General features: G+C 46.6%; 1 protein-coding gene across 1 annotated transcript in view; it reads right to left on the bottom strand.

The window, feature by feature from the left end:
• Positions 1 to 1,000: 1,000 nt before the first annotated feature.
• Positions 1,001 to 16,057, bottom strand: part of CFDP1 (chromatin remodeling protein CFDP1) — a 134,560-nt gene continuing 119,503 nt past the window's right edge. Inside the window, exons 5-6 of the mRNA XM_007462929.1 lie at positions 12,116 to 12,274; positions 1,001 to 1,091 (exon numbers count right to left, since the gene is read on the bottom strand). Of these exons, the coding sequence (XP_007462991.1) occupies positions 1,001 to 1,091; positions 12,116 to 12,274 (250 nt within the window). The remainder of the gene's footprint in view (positions 1,092 to 12,115; positions 12,275 to 16,057) is intronic.

Raw genomic sequence — 16,057 nt, 5'->3', positions numbered from 1 at the left:
TCTTGGTTGCATGAGGTTCTGCCCACATATTAGAGGACTGGAGGGGGAGACCTGTGCGTGTTCCCTGCACATGTCACTGGCTCATCTCGACCCTGTGAGGTTCTGGTATTACTCAGGGCACTTACAGACCAGAAAATGAAGGTTCAGAAAGCTGAACTGTGTTCAAGGTCACAGAGCTGGTAGATGTCCAGGAAGAATTCTGAATTCCAGTCTTTGGAACCCTACCTCCCCCCAGACCTGTCTGTGTTACTCAGGACATCCCCACCGCCCGCCCACAGGGGCAGGATGTGGTGTTTACTGCCTTATTAATATGAAGTTTGGAATTTAAATTTTTCTAAAGAGTTAACCAAAAAAAAGTCCTTTGGAGTCTTCTTTGACAAACCAAAAATTAAAGCATTACTGAGGTGAGAGCACTTGTGAAGTTGACTTTGAGAACATGAAAATGGCTGAAGGAAAAGAAAAATCCCTAATGCAGCAATAGTGTATCCTTATTTTCAGCCTCACATTATACCAGCAAATAGGAATCCCATTCAGGAGAAAGAGATCAGGAGAGAAGCAGGAGTGGAACTGAGAACAGAGCTGCCCGGAGACTTGGTGTTCCAGCAACACTGGCGAGCCTCTTCAGAGAGAGCCCTACAGCCTCTGGGGGTTCACATGCGTGCAGGCTGGTCACTCTCTCCACCATGGCGGCCAGTACATGCCTGGGAGGTGCTGGCTTGGCCTGGTGGACTTTGTAGCAGAACAAAGGAAAGGTGAGTGCTGTCATCTTCACCAGCCTCTCACAGGACCAACCTGTACTTTTTATTTTTATTTTTTAAAAGACCAACTATTAAAAGTAAAATGAATGAAATCACATGAGATCAAGATACAAAGACAGAAATTCAATGTAGAAAAAAAGACCTTGCTGGGAAAGTCAATGGGAAACACGGGAAACATTTCAAAGACGCACAAAAAGCTCACGTTGTAAACAGGATTAAGCTGCTGTAGGTTCCTCATCACATCAGGGTTTCATTTTGCTCAGCCTGAGATCTCGCTCGATTTCAAACTGCCTGTGATCCACTCGGTCTAGAAAAGCTTTCCGTTCAATGTACCTGGAAGAAAATGAAGGTATCTGTCAGCAGATGCAGTAAAAGAAAATGCCTCCCCTGCACTGTCCTGTCCTGTCCCCCCGGTTCAGAGCCTGGCTTGGTTAGACATTAGCGGACCATGCTGGTCAAGGAGCGTCGTTTTTCTCAGCAGCAAAATAGTGACACCACATTTCCTGGCCTTGGCGGTGTGCTGAGGTGGTGGGGAGAGAAAGCTATGTACCCTGCACACACACATCAAAATGTGGGAAAAGGTGCCTCTACAAATGGAAGAAACCCAGTAAGAACTACCTCCTGGGGCTGCAGGGAAGGTGAAGTGGGCTGAGGTGCGCAGAGCGCTCACCGTCGAAGGTATTTACCTGCAGCTCCTTCCTTCCCCTCACCCTTCCCACCTCTCCTTGTGTCCTCCACCCAGATGCAGCCAGGGTGCTTCTGCGAGGACGACAGAAGAGGTCTTTCCTTAAATTCCTCCAAAGGAACGAGGTCAAGCACCTCTGCCATCCATGGCTCACACACAGGGTCCCCTAAAAGCTGGTGGTTTGCCCCTCATCTTGGCCAGGCTCAGCAGACAAGGCTTCCGTCGGCCTCCCAGGCAGGGTGAGAAGGAAGCACAGGGCTGAAGCAGCAGGCACTGCGAGAAGGCTGGCCGCTGAATGAGACACAGCTGCATTTTCGTGCACCTTCTGGCTGTGAACTGTGCTGCCGCTTGCCTGGGGGGAGGGGATCTCTGCTGCTAATTAATCTGTTGAGAGAGCAAAACTGCCACTGAAAACGGGAGGCAGAATTGAATCTCTGCACTAATCTTTCCTTTGTTGCACTGTGCATCTGTCATTACAAGGTCATTACGTTTAGGGTGAGAACGTTACCAGGTTCAGGACCCTGTGTTCCTTTGCTGAGTTCAGGGCCTCGCTTGCCTGCCCACAGCACCCTGTGAGGAGCAACCCAGCCCAGCCCATCCGCTCTCCAGCCAGGCCTGCGGCCACTAGCCCTATACCTCACTACGGAAAGGGTGGCAGGTCTCAGCTTGAATCCCGACCCTGCGGCTTGCTGGCTGTGTCTCTGGGTAAGCCACGTAACCTTGCTAATTCTGTTTCCTAATTTGCCCGCCCCCCCAAAAAAGGTAATCATCCTTAATCATTCCTACTCTGAAGGGCTGCTGTGGGGATTAAATTCAATAGTGTACATATTATGCCTAGCACAGAGCAGGTGCTCAAGAAAATGGCAGAGTTGTCACCATCATTTCGGGAAGCCAGCTTCTGTCAGGGTTCTGAGGACAATCAATCCAAGGGGAACAGTCAGCTCTCTTGAGGCACGTTATCAGCAACTACTAACTACCACCTGGTCTGGGGTCAGGAACTCAGCTGCTGTGTCAAAATCACCAAGGAGGGGCCAGAATGGCTGGAAACACAAGGGCAGGGCCTGCTTGTAGGCTTGACATAAGCCCTCAAGGTCAGGTCATCAAATTTTGCAAATGAAATACAGGATGCCCGGTTAAATTTCAATTTCAGATTCCCCGGCAGATGGGGAAACCACAGACACTGTGGACCCCTTTTGATAAAGTGTGAAAGCAGGAGAGACTGTGGCCGGTAAGTAGACACATGATAGAACAAATTCATCTTCTGTCTACCACCAAGGGACCCATGATTCCCCAGTGGGGACTGTTAACCGAGATCGACTGACGGGCTTTGTCACACTATAACCGTCACCCCTCCCCACCCCAGCCCACAGGCCCTGGTGAAGACCACGACGGGGATCAGTGTTCTGACAGCGTGCGCTTTAACTGCCTCTCTGGAAGTTCCCACAGAACAAATGCGGGAGCCTGTGGTTCAAGATGACTTTAGGGCATGTTTCAAGAGAGCCATTACCCAGGGATACCTGAGAGAGCGGGCCTGAGGGCGGAAAGAAGAGGAAGTATGTGGCTTTGGGCATTTGTGGTCTTTCTTCTTGACTTTCCTTTAAAGAAGAGGAAGTGATACTTAAATTAAGATGCTCACTGAGCATGAATAATGCCTTGCAGTTTCCCGGAAGCGGGGTCGGGTCCAGCTAACCTTGAGACTAGCAAGAGCGAAGCCAGGCTGGGTGCTAAACAAGCAGGTGCAGGCAGAGTTCAGGTTTAGGGAACGCCTCAGGCAGCAAAGAGGGGCACATATGCAGAATGCAATTCTCAAGGGCAACCCAGACAAAGGCCATCAAGGCAGGTTTGGCGACTTCATTCCCCCGTTCACAGCATCTGCAGCTGCTAACAGGATCCTTGTGATGGCTTTGGTTTATGGCCAAGAGCTGACCAGGAACAACACTTCTACTGGACATCCTCCTCCCACCCTCAAGACAGAAAAGGTGCCAAGGATGAGGGTGGCTCTGACATTTACTATGTGTGTGACTGTGGGCAAGATACTTTATTTTTCTTCTCTGTAAAACAGGAATAAAAATTACAACACCCCTCTGACAGTACAACGAAACTGTGAGAAGTACTTTGTAAACAATAAAACCAAAAATGGCTATGAGTGTTGTGCGGTTCTTGCTTCCCATTTCTGACCTGACTGTATCACTATAAAGCCTCAGAAACTGGGACAGCTGGAACAGGGACCAAGAGACCAAATGCCCCAGAAAGAGGAAGGGCTTGTGGGGAAGGCTGCCTCCTCCAAGGTGGCCCAAGTAGACGACCTATTTAAACTGAGCCTCAGAAAGTTTTCAGGCACCTTAAGAGGGTTACAGTCCCAGAAGAGAACCACCAGCTGACAAGTGCAAGGCTTCTTTTCTGGTCTGTGCCCAGCACTCCTGGGGACCCAGACTGATTCAGCCCAGTCTACTGGGAAGGGCAGAGGGGATCATCCCTTCCCACCACTACTGCCTTATGTGGCCCATTTAAGAAGCTGCAGCTCTTCACTGTCATTAATAAAATATGCTAATAGCACCAAAACCTAAGGGATTTTCTAAGCTTTCCCTTTCAGAACCAGGTTAGACACAATAGGCTCGGTCATCTTTTTGATCCTGCAACCCAAATTACTTTTCTGCCACCAATTTTCTTGAGATCTAGGCCAATGTGGAGGGAAGGAAAAATAGAAGAGGACGAGAAGGGTAGAAAATGCTTCCAGAGAACATGTTAGTACCTACTTCTGGGAAACCAGGCTGCAAGTAAAAGGATGCCCATCCACCCCCACAAGAAGGCAGAGTTCTGTGGGGCAGCTGATCCCCAAAAGCTCCGCCAAACAGTCACATCCGCCCACGAGAGGCGTCCTGCCCACTGGTCAGGAAAAGAAAGAGCACAGGGAGGTGCAGGGAAATCCGAAGCAGGCACATAATGGAGGACATTTCAGGGCTGCGTTATCACTATGCCCCCAGCAGAGCCAGCAGGCGTTCTGTGCAGCATAAACCTGAGAAGGAAAGTGGACCAACACCAGAAAGCCACAGGCAGCGCAGGCCGTCTGAGGCTGGAATAAAGCTCTGTGATGGAAGTACTAAGAGGTGCACTTCTTTGCCCTGAGAAGTGCAAGTGAAAGAAGCAATCTGCTCAACATCACACAAGCCCTGTGCAAGAGGATGACTCGCAAACACCTCGAGGGCCAAAGTGAAAGGGTGGTGATTTTAATTTTCTTGTCCACTGCTTTCCTCCCATCTCACCTCAAGATTGTGCTCGTTCTGAAAGAGTGACTCTTGGGGGTCATGGAGATAGATTCTTTGGAGAAAATTATTTTCTCTCTCCTTCACGCCTCTCCAAATCACAAGCACACCTGGTCTCCAATCATCGAGCTCCATGACCTTCAATTTGATTGCCAGCAGCAGCTGAGACCAAGCCCGTATTCCTCTCATTTTCTCTGCGTTGATCCCTCCCCCCAAACCTGCTGGCCTCTACCTCAGCAGTGTTGGAGAGACGCGCTGCTGATGGCGAACACTGCCAGGGAATCTAGTGCGATCAGTTATAGGAATAGAGGGAAGCAATGTTAAAGGCCTTGAGTGCCGACTGGTGACACTGATCCTGAAATGCTGGACTGTGCCCTGGAGTCCACGGCTCAGAGGAAAGGCAGTGATTCTTTGCTGTGCAGCTGACCTCTTTGGAACAGGCATTTTAACCAACTTTGCTGTCTGAAAATGATGCCTAGGTGGAGATGTCATTCTGACTTGTCATGCCCTTCCTTTCTGGGTGGTTAATTCCAATCTTACTAGGCTCCAAAACAAAGCCATGGCTGCCTGACAGCTAGTGGGATGTGCATTTAGACAGTGCAATGGCTCAGCGCCTGGTCTGGGACAGGTGCTCTTCTAGCACCCCCCTGGTGGCGGGGTGGTGAACCAGACCCTGCCTTTTGGGGCTTACCGTACATGAAACAAAACACGACAACATGTATCAACTGACAATAAATGTGATGACGAAGGTCAAAGAGGGTGATCTGATGGAGGGTTCCTAAGGTAGGGCTACTCTGAGAGAGTGAGAGTGGCATCTGAGTGACACAACAAGAGCCCACCGTGGAGGAGGACCCGGAGGAGCAGTGCAGGGGATGGGCCGCCGGGAGCAGGGGAGAGGGTCAGAGGTGGGCAGGGGATGGCTCGGGGGGCCTGCAAACGCCAGGGTAAGGAGGTGAACACTCGTTTAAGCGCTACTTAAAATCAGCAGGGAAGAGAGGAAAAATGGTTTGTACTTTCAAAAAATCATTTTGGCTGTGATGCAGAGAAGAATGGAGGGAAGGTACAGATACAGAAGCAGGGAGCAGAGCTTGTACCGACTGCAGGCAGCTGGGATGGACCACAATACTTCATGACAGAACTGTCTATTGGACTTTCAGGATTGAGTGGAAAGAGGATGCTCCTAGGGTTTTCTTTCATCAGTTGGGTGGATGGTGATGGTGCCATTTTCTGAGAAGTCTGAGGAAGGAGTCTGTTTATGGAAAGAAAGCAAGCAGAGGTATCTCAAGCTATCCGAAAGTAGAGCATCCCTATAACACCTCTCTTAGCTGAAACGGCGTGAAGTGAAGAAGCAATTGCCTTTTGGTGAAAACGAAAATCGTCTTCAGATTTCTTTCAGTTGAGGAGAAAATGTAGAGGTCTTTTGCAAAAGCAAAGTGGTGTAAGCAAGCTTTTGAACAGTGGGGGATATCTGTATTTGGTTTTGGATGTTAAGTTTGATGTAATGTCTTGGACGTGCAAATGGAGATGTCAACTAAACAGCTGCTACGGGGGTCTGCAGCTCAGTGGGATGGTCAGGCAGGAGAGAGCTTTTTTGGGAGTCGTCAGCAGAAAATAGTACTTAAGCCATGGAATTAGCTTTCCTGGGGGAGAGAATATGAGGAACGACGGCTGCCCATCACTCAGCCCTGGAACTTCCCTACTTTAAAAGCCCAGAGAAGGAAGAGAGGCCAGCCTGGGAGACAGAGAGGAGATGCCCCCAAGCTGTACTGGCCACGGTTGTGGGAAGTGTTCCTGAAGGCTTGGCAGGAATACACCAGGAAGGGATTCAGAGGAATAAAGCACCTAGCCTTCTAGTAAGGCCCTAAGCTTGGCGTGGTCAGTAATGGCAGACAGGAGAAAGAAGGGGGCGGAGACTTGGGGTGGGGGGGAATCCTATCTATAAACATGCCAGACATTTCCCCTACTTATTTAATTCCCATTATAAACCTGGGAGTACACTGAAGAGTTTCTACTTCACAGATGAAGAAACTGGGGCTAGAGCACATGGCAGGCTGGCAGAAGAGCCAGGATTTGAATTCAAATGCACTTCAGTTTATTGTAAAATATAACAAACACGCACACACACAGTATAAAATGGGCAAGGCAGATGAATCATTATATAGCAAGCCAAGAAGCAGAAGATGAGCGCCCTAGAGAAGTCCAAGCTGTACTGGGAGAGCTTGCTTTATAATGATTCACAATTAGGCACAACTAGACTGTAATGTCAGAGGAACAGAAACTTGAAAGGGAAGTGGAAATGTGGGCAGGCTCACACCTGGCTGGGCTTGGGTGTTGGGTGTGGGTGTTGGGTGAAAGTTATGAACGTGCCTCCTGAAGGCTGGCAGCATTCGGCCCCTTGGCCTGGTGACGGCCTAACTGAGAACTCGACATAAATAGACATATACTGTGTGCATTCCTTTGTGGCTTGCTTCTTCACAAATTGACCTAATGGACACATTGTTTTTGCCCATTTTTGACCTTCATATAAATGGAATTAAAACAAATAAATATAATACATGGAAGGAACCATACTGCATGAACTTCTTTGTGTTATGATGTTACTGAAATTTACCCATGTTCATTCCAATTGGTAAAGAGTATCCCAGTGTGTGAACACATCACACTTTATTTGTCTATTACAAATAGACATAGGAGTTGTTTCCTATTTGGGGATGTTATGAAAAGTACTGTTATTTGAGAAGCTACCTGTCAGTCTAACTGCCCCTCCTTTCAAAGAAATCTCTTTTTTCTGGCTGCTCTTAAGATTTTTCTCTTTGTCACTGGTTTCCTGCAACTTCACTCTGCAGTGTGGATTTCTATTTTATTTATCTTGGGATTCTCTGAGTTTTGAAAAGTCTGTAAAGAGGTGTCTCTCATCTCTTCCCACGCTGTCCTCCAGGAGGCTTAACTTCCCTCTTCCTTATTTTTTGTCTCTCTGAACAATATTCTGGATGATTTCTTCTGGCTCTTTTCCAGTGCATGTATTTCTCTTTTCTGCTGGTCTAACTACTATTAAATCTATCCCTCTCGGTTTTAATTATGGTTATTAAATTTTTCATTTCTAGAAATTTTGTTTGGGTCTTTTAGGCTACTTTTTATAGTTTCTTCTTCTTGCAAATATTTTCAAGTTTGTCTACTTCTTTAAATACAGTAGGCATAATTGTATTAAAACCTGTCTCTGATATTTCCACTGTCTAAATTCTTTGCAGATCTGGTCCTGTGCCTGCTGTTTCTTAAGGTGCTTTGCTTCTTTATGTGAATATTTTCAGACAGCAAAACTGCTTTTAAAAAATTGGACAGTAGGGCTTCCCTGGTGGCGCACTGGTTAAGAATCCGCCTGCTAATGCAGCCCTGGTCTAGGAAGATCCCACATGCCGCGGAGCAACTAAGCCCGTGAGCCACAACTACTGAGCCTGTGTGCCACAACTACTGAAGCTCGCATGCTCTAGGGCCCACGTGCTGCAACTACTGAGCCCACATACTGCAACTACTGCAGCCCACGTGCCTAGAGCTCATGCTCCGCAACGAGAAGCCACCGCAATGAGAAGACCGCGCACCACAATGAAGAGTAGCCCCTGCTTGTCACCACTAGAGAAAGCCCGCGCGCAGCAACAAAGACCCAATGCAGCCAAAAATAAATAAACTAAAATTTAAAAATTGGACAATAATAATCCAATACTGACCAATGTAGCTTCAAATTCTATTAAAGCTTTACAAGGGGAAAGATGGGATAGCACTTACTGAAGTAGAATTACTATCAAAACACAACATAATCTTTTAACCTCAATTCCATCTTATTTTAGTCAGGACTGTATTACAGGAATATTTTTTATCACTATCCATGATTTGGATTCTTGTATAGGAGAACAATTTAAATATGGTGTCTGTAAAAATGTCACAGTCTCATAATAAATATGGTAGAGGCCAATCATTACTTGTAAGTAGCTTTTTTGAGATGTTATCAAATAGGACCTTTCCCCCTTAGTTTCAGCAGAGATCACTTTTGTTCCATGGTAATACTTCTTGGGATTCTCCACATATTCCCTCAGAGCAGACTCTCCCCAGGTGACCTTTGCTCTCGTTGGCATCTGTGTAAGAGAATTTGGGGGCCTGACCAAACAGACCTTTCAGGTTTGGCTTGTGCTTCCCACCCTCTGACACTGTGGCACTGGGCACACTTCTCAGTAGAAATCTTCTTGCCCTTCTCGACAGTCCTTGTTTTGAAGTCAGCTCTCTAAGTTACATACGTGCTGGATAGGCTCACCCAGCAGCTGACTGTCTTGCTCTCATTTCTAGAATTTAGTTGCTGTGGTCTAGTGAGTCTCAATCCAGGCTGTGCATGAGAAGCACCTGAGGAGTGATTTAAAGATACAGGTATCTGTGACTCTTTTTTTAAAAATTGAGGTATAGTTGCTGTACAATACTATATCAGTTTCAGGTGTACAACGTAGTGATTCGCAATTTTTAATTTTTTTGGCCCAGCCACAAAGCTTGTGGGATCTTAGTTCCCTGACCAAGAATTGAACCCATGCCCCCTGCAATGGAAGCGCGGAGTTCCTAACCACTGGACTGCCAGAGAATTCCCAAGTAATTCACAATTGTTAAAGGTTATACTCCATACAGTTATAAAATACTGGCTATATTCCCATACAGCTTATTTATTTTATACATAGTAGTTTGTACCTCTGAATCCCCTACCCCTGTCTTGCCCCTTCTCCCTTCCTTCTCCCCACTGATAACCACTAAGTTTGTTCTCTATATCTGTAAGTTCTTCTTTGTTTTATTCACTCATTTGTTGTATTTTTTAGATTCCACGTTTGTCTTTCTCTGTCTGACTTATTTCCCTAAGCATATACCCTCCAAGTCCATCCATGTTGTTGCAAACGGCATTTCATTCTTCTTTGTTTTATTCACTCATTTGTTGTATTTTTTAGATTCCACGTTTGTCTTTCTCTGTCTGACTTATTTCCCTAAGCATATACCCTCCAAGTCCATCCATGTTGTTGCAAACGGCAAAATTTCATTCTTTTTTATGGCTGAGTAATATTCCAGTGTGTGTGTGTGTGTGTGTGTGTGTGTGTGTGTGTGCACACACACACACACACCACACAGATATCTGTGACTCTTGATTCAGCGGTGCACAGGGGTGCCCTTGTCATGTAACTCTGGAAAACCCCCCAGAAGATTCTCATGCTTAGCCAAGGTAAGAACCAGAGCAATAGTTCCTTCCCTGGACTAGGGGTTGGGCCCTTTAATCTGCCAGGAGCTAGGAAAGGCAGTGAGTGGAGGTATGGGGTGGGCACTAGAGAGGGCAGGTGAGAAGAGCCAAAGGCAGAGCACAGAAGTCATCAGATCTGCATTGGAAAAATACAATCAGATCCGTGGAATCATCTGGCCAGGCGGAAAAGGCTCAGAGACAGAGGGAAAAGCAAAGAGCTTAAAAGTTGTATGCTATTAGTTGTTCCCTAACCCAGTTATGTGATATTCCATTGCCTGAAAAGTCCTCATTGGGCAGATGTCCTTTTTCATCTTGTTTTCTCTTCTAGCCTACATTTTCTTATCTCTCCCTTATCTTCAACAGCACCGCTCCTTACTTTTATAAGACCTCTATTAACAGAAAGAACACTGCCTAACCCATATAATCAATCCTCAGAGAAGCAGTAAAGTGTGGCACACACTGGCAGCTCCTCTGCTGCCTGAGATCACCAGGCAAACATGGAGAAGTGGCGGGGCTGAGTTACTAGAGCTGAGTCAGAGTGCGGAGGTTCAGGGCATGCATCAGAGGCCTTCTGCAGGTAACACTGACTCCTGCTTGTGCTTTCTTGTGGGCCCTTCCCCAGATGGCTATGGTACTTCCACCTCTGTCCTGTGGCAAACCATCTTTGACAGATGGACTTAGAAGTCTGGTAGTTAAACAAGCTCATAAAGTCATTTTTTTTTTTAATATACTGATCAGCTTCTACGTTCATTCAAATACTTGTGAAACCTAATCTAGAAAAATGACCCCCCAAACAAATCCCTCACCTGTCTTTATTATAATTTAGCTTGTAAATAATCTGAATGACTACCACTTAATACACACCTTTAAGTGACAGTGACAGGCAGTTCTGCAAAGGGCTTTATGTGGACAGGGCTTTATGCCTTTCTTATCGTGCTCCACTTTATTGCACTTTGCAGATACTGTGTTTTTTAACAAATTGAAGGACTGTGGCAATCTTGTGTTGTCAGATGATTGTCAGCATTTTTTAGCAATAAAGTATTTTTTAATTAAGCCGTGTACATTGTGTTTTAGATATAATGCTTGCATCCTTAACAGACTACAGTATCGTATAAACATAACTTTTATATGCACTGGGAAACCAAGAAATTCGCACGACTCACTTTATTGCGATATTTGCTTCATTGCGGTGGTCTGGAACAGAACCTGCAATATCTCTGAGGTCTGCCTGTGCTATATACATATATGCATGATATATATATCACATGTTTTGTCTCACGAGAGCCTCACAACCACCCTAAGGGTGGTATTACTATCTCAGTTTTACTGGTGAAGGAGCTGAGCCTCAGGGATGCACAGTGACTGCAGGGAGAGCCCCTGCTGGAGACGGGCAGGCATGTGGAGTACCAGGGCTGTCTGATGGGCCACACACACTTCCTTTCACTGTTAGGGGTGGGGAGTGTGGACCTTGAGCCATGGACCCACTTCTGTCGTAACTTTGTTCTTGGCTCCTTTTAAGGTTCCTACGTACTCAGTGAACACCATTTCTCTCAGGACATTCCTGTACACAGTTTATGGACACCCTCTTTGTATTCCAAAGTGAAGAGGAAGTGGGTGCACGTGATGGCCCAGATGCTGTCTGAGGGCTGGGGTGTCACATAGGTTGAAGCCAAAGGTGAAGCCCCACCCCGGGCCACAATGACACGGACAAAAAAATCCCACGATACCCGACAACATCTAGGCGCTCTGTTGACTCTGCGTTTGATGCACTGAACTTGTCTGGCTTCTCAGAAGGCCAAATAATTCAGATGAGGCTGAGGCTGATACGGTGAGCCAGATCTGACCACATGAACAAACGAGGTGACTTACAGTTCATGGGAGCTGCAATTCAGCAAATTCAGCTTGGCAGATGTGCCTCTCCCTGAGAGAAGTGCTGCTCACGTGCCCTCCCACCCCCTTCCTGTCACCCCAATGTTTTCCTCACGGACAGGACCCGCCCACATTAGAATAGAGCTTCAACAACAAAGCAGAGACCTCATGTTTTTTGTTTTACCGTGAAAAGCTCCTGCCTACTTAAATTGGGTGGCGCATGTGCAATGAACTCTCCCAGGGTTTTGAGGACTTTCAGAGAACAGGATGCACTACTTCTTACCCCTCCTTCCCTCGATTATGGGTGGCTAGTTCTTCGCCAATGCCCTCTTCCTCCTTGAAGCTCTCCCAGTCCAGCTTGGACTTCTCTAGGGTGCTCATCTTCTGCTTCTTGGCTCCTATTTTCCCCAAAAGGCTGCTCATGCCACTTGATCTTTTTAACCTAGGGAAAGCAAAAACATGAAACATGTAGCAAGTAAAAACTCTAATCTCTTGATTAATGGTTTTTCTGATTGGCACGGGCCTCCCTAGATTCAAGCGATTTATCTTAATGGGAGCCATGTTTGCATCCAGGGTACTTCCTGTCGCTGTGGAGAGCACAGTAAGGAGACCGGAATCCTAATGCACTCTTCCTGCTAAATACCTCTGACCACTCTAACGACCTGGGGATAGGAAATCCTGAAGACCTCTGTCTGCTCTGTATGACAGACAGGTCTCTGCTTGCAAGGAGGGAGAAGTGCAGCATGATTCAGACATGGTTTTATAATCACATGCCTTGCTTCATATTCCAGCTCGAACCATGTGACTTTAGGCTAGGTATTTAACTACATCTGCTTCGGTTTCCTAATCTACAAAGTGAATGCTTACTCACAGGGCTGTAGTGTATCCTCTATATAAAGTGCTTAAAACAGCAGCTGGCACAGAGCAAAGGTGCAATAAATGTTATCCATCCTGAATCACTGTCATCATTTGTGCACTAAAGCCCCAGGGAATCCTTTCAAGAGAAAGAGAACCAGATCCCAACACTGATGAGCAAGAGTTACAGGATCTTAAAAAGACCCTAAGATCAGTTTCCTTTCAACTCCTGTGAGTCAGGACCCTGGTTTTTCCCAGGAGGTGGAGAACATTTCTCATCCTGAAAGCAGGGAATGTACAGCCTGCGCTCTACTTGCTGGTTATGCTGTCGTGGATGGTGGGAGAAACCCCATATGTCCAAGTTCAAGTCCTGGCAGGTCAAATGTTTCTAGCCAATGTTAAATGTATGAGATAAAATAAGCAAGACAGAATGCAGCTAGTAAGAAGGTGGCACTAGGGGAAGGAAGTATGGAATGAACATGGCTTTTGGTCTCTTTAGAAAGTAAAACAAGTTATATACCAGCATACAGGAAACTAGAAGTCATTTTCTGCTTTACTGGGATATGCAAGAGAGTTAAAACATTTAAAAACTCTCTGAGCTAACATCACAAGGCCTACTGATAACATCAATAATAATACCTCTCACTTGCTTAGAAGGCTCATTATCCAAGTGTTTCATAGTCATTTCTCATCTTACTCTCCCTAGTGCCCGTGAAAGAGGACCACTGAGTCTCAGAGTTGGAGGAGGAAATTCAAGATGATCTTGTATCTCACCAACCATTCTGAAATCCCACCTTCCTGCAGCACAGGGCCAGTGAGGGCTGGCTCACTACCTCTGCCCTGGAATGAGCCGATAGGCCAGTGTCCACACTGAACACGAGACTTCTGGGGCTGAACAATTACCCTCCACACTCTCATTAGCTTCCCTGTTGTGGTCATACCCTACTACAGGCTGTCAGCTTAAGATCAACTCAGAAGAGGCTGGGCAGGCATCACTGTCCTCGTTTCGAGTTGGACAAATGAAGTGCAGAGAGGTTAAATGATACAACAAAGGTCAAACCAACAGAAGATGCAGATCCAGGGCAAAACAAGGCTTTTCTGACCCTCAGTGTGGTGCACTGTGCTGTCTCACTTCTAACGTGAGAATTTACTTGAGAGATTTTCTGACAGCTATTTTATTCCCAATTTGCTTAAGGATCTTCCAAAGAGCTCTTTATGAGCTTTTGATTCATATCTTCTAATTCTTTTCTGGATAACAGTCCCTACAACAATCTCTCCATCAACACACACAGACTACATTTTACCAGGAACAGAGCATAAGTGGGGAGGCAGAAACTTAATATGGCTCAAATCTTTCCCCTTCTCACCTGCTTCACTGATACTGTCCTGGTTCTCATTTTTATATTCTCACCTGGATGATTAAGCAGGCTCTTCACTTGTCTCCCTGACTTCTGTCTTGTCCCACCATCACTCACCTGCTCCATCCTGGCATCTATCCTACATGCTGTCTTCACCGTGAATTTTTGAAAATATTAAGCTTATCGCGTCTTTCTGGTTAACGTCTCCTCCTTGACCCCTATTTACTCTTACAATAAAGTCTAAACTCCTTCGCTTGCAGAGTTCTTCCTGATCTTCTCTCGCCACATCTCCCCTTGCAACCTACACTGCAGCCACACCTGCAGTTCACCTCTCCCGGTCCCCCTCCCATTCATCTGGTCTTGCCTTAGCTTAGAAACCGCTTCTTGCAGGAGGCTTTCCCAGACCTTTCCCCCAGTCTCTGAACTAGATGCCTCCTGCTGGTGTTTCTACTGCACCCCTGTTCTTTTCCCATTACAGCACTGCTCCTCTCCGTAACAGGTGCTTGAGGGCTCTACGTTCAGCTGCTGCTGCACTGGTCAGCTCTGAGGAAGCTCAGAGCCACTGCGGACAACATCTCACCAAAACCACACACCTGGAGGCTTTCCATTTCTGGCCGAAGGGTGTCCTTTGACCCTGCCTACATGCCAGAAGCACTGTGGTGGAGTGGTTGTGGCAGACAGGAGCTGGTGGCTAAATGGCCCAACCTCTTGTCCTCACATAGGCAGTCCTGGGAGGTACACTGAATGCTTCTCAGAAGTCCTGATGGCTCGTGGCCTTGGAAATGTGTGCACTCTTGTATTGGCTTTTCTGCCTTCCCTGCCTCACTTTTCCCACCCCCTCAACTCTTGCTTCTTGGGACACCTCCCCAAGTAAACCACCTACACTCAAAGCCTTACCTAAGGTTCTGCTTTGAGGGGAATCTAACAAAGATGTTGAGGAGAAACATGACTTTTCCTTTGCAGGCTCTATATCGTGTGGATACTTAAGTTCTGGGTCTCCAAATCTCTCTCTAGCACATGGATATAGTTCTGTAAACAGTGGACACTTGATAAACTCAACAATGTCACCTGGATCACAGAACAAATTAGTGGGAGAGAATCAGATTTCTGTAGAATAAAGGTGTTCAGAACACTTCTAAATTGGGGAATTCTAAGGGGAGGAATTTCCACTTATATTTGCCAGTCAGCTCTCAGCAACCCAGGGTTCCCCATTTTATCTGGGCAGCACCACGGCTCTGTACACCACCTCTCCCCAACAGCCTACAGCTTGACAGTATTAACAGAATATACCATCTTTTCAACAAGTCACTTCGAGAAGTCTATGGGAAAATGATTTTTGCCGCATAGCAGTGAAAAAGGTTCTAGAAAAGGAAAAGTCATAATCCCCCTTTAAATGAATATGAGCAAAATTTCACCTGTGCTGTTATGCTTTAGGAGAAAGCTTCTATGTCTGCTTGCATTGGATCATTAACACTGTGTATGATTTCCTAATTTGATGGCCTCAAAAGCAAAATTACCCATCTTGTATTTGAGGCTAAATCAAAGTGAACGACACATTTATAGTAGCAGCCAAAACATGCGGAGGCTCATCATCACTGAGAGACCAGCACTTGGCTCCTGGAACCTGGAATGTGGGGTCTCACACTCACTCCCCACCTTGAAATGGGGCTTTAGTGGCATAATCCTGGCATCATTCCATTGCAATTTTCAGGAAGGCAGATTTACCCTGACCTTGGACCCATCTCTGCTGTTAAAGTTCATTAATCAGGCTTTCGGGAAAGCTGAGGCAGGCAGAAAAGAGCCAGATTCCGGGCAGTGGCTGCTGGCTGTCTCTATTCCGCTGTGAAGGAAACTGCAGAGAGCGCCTCAGCCTATGGCTCACCCTCTCAGAACTGCAGCTAGGCCAGGAGGGAGCAACTTCAGCACTGGCATCCCACAGGCATTTAGCAGGTGTGGACACTGGAAAACCGGGGAAAGGGGAAGGTCCGAATTCCCTTGGAGACCTCTCTGCT

The sequence above is a fragment of the Lipotes vexillifer genome, unplaced genomic scaffold (assembly GCF_000442215.2).
Source record: "Lipotes vexillifer unplaced genomic scaffold, Lipotes_vexillifer_v1.1 scaffold70, whole genome shotgun sequence".
NCBI lineage: Eukaryota > Metazoa > Chordata > Mammalia > Artiodactyla > Lipotidae > Lipotes > Lipotes vexillifer.
Note: the sequence above shows the minus strand (reverse complement) of the source record. Positions and strands in the feature narration are given on the sequence as shown.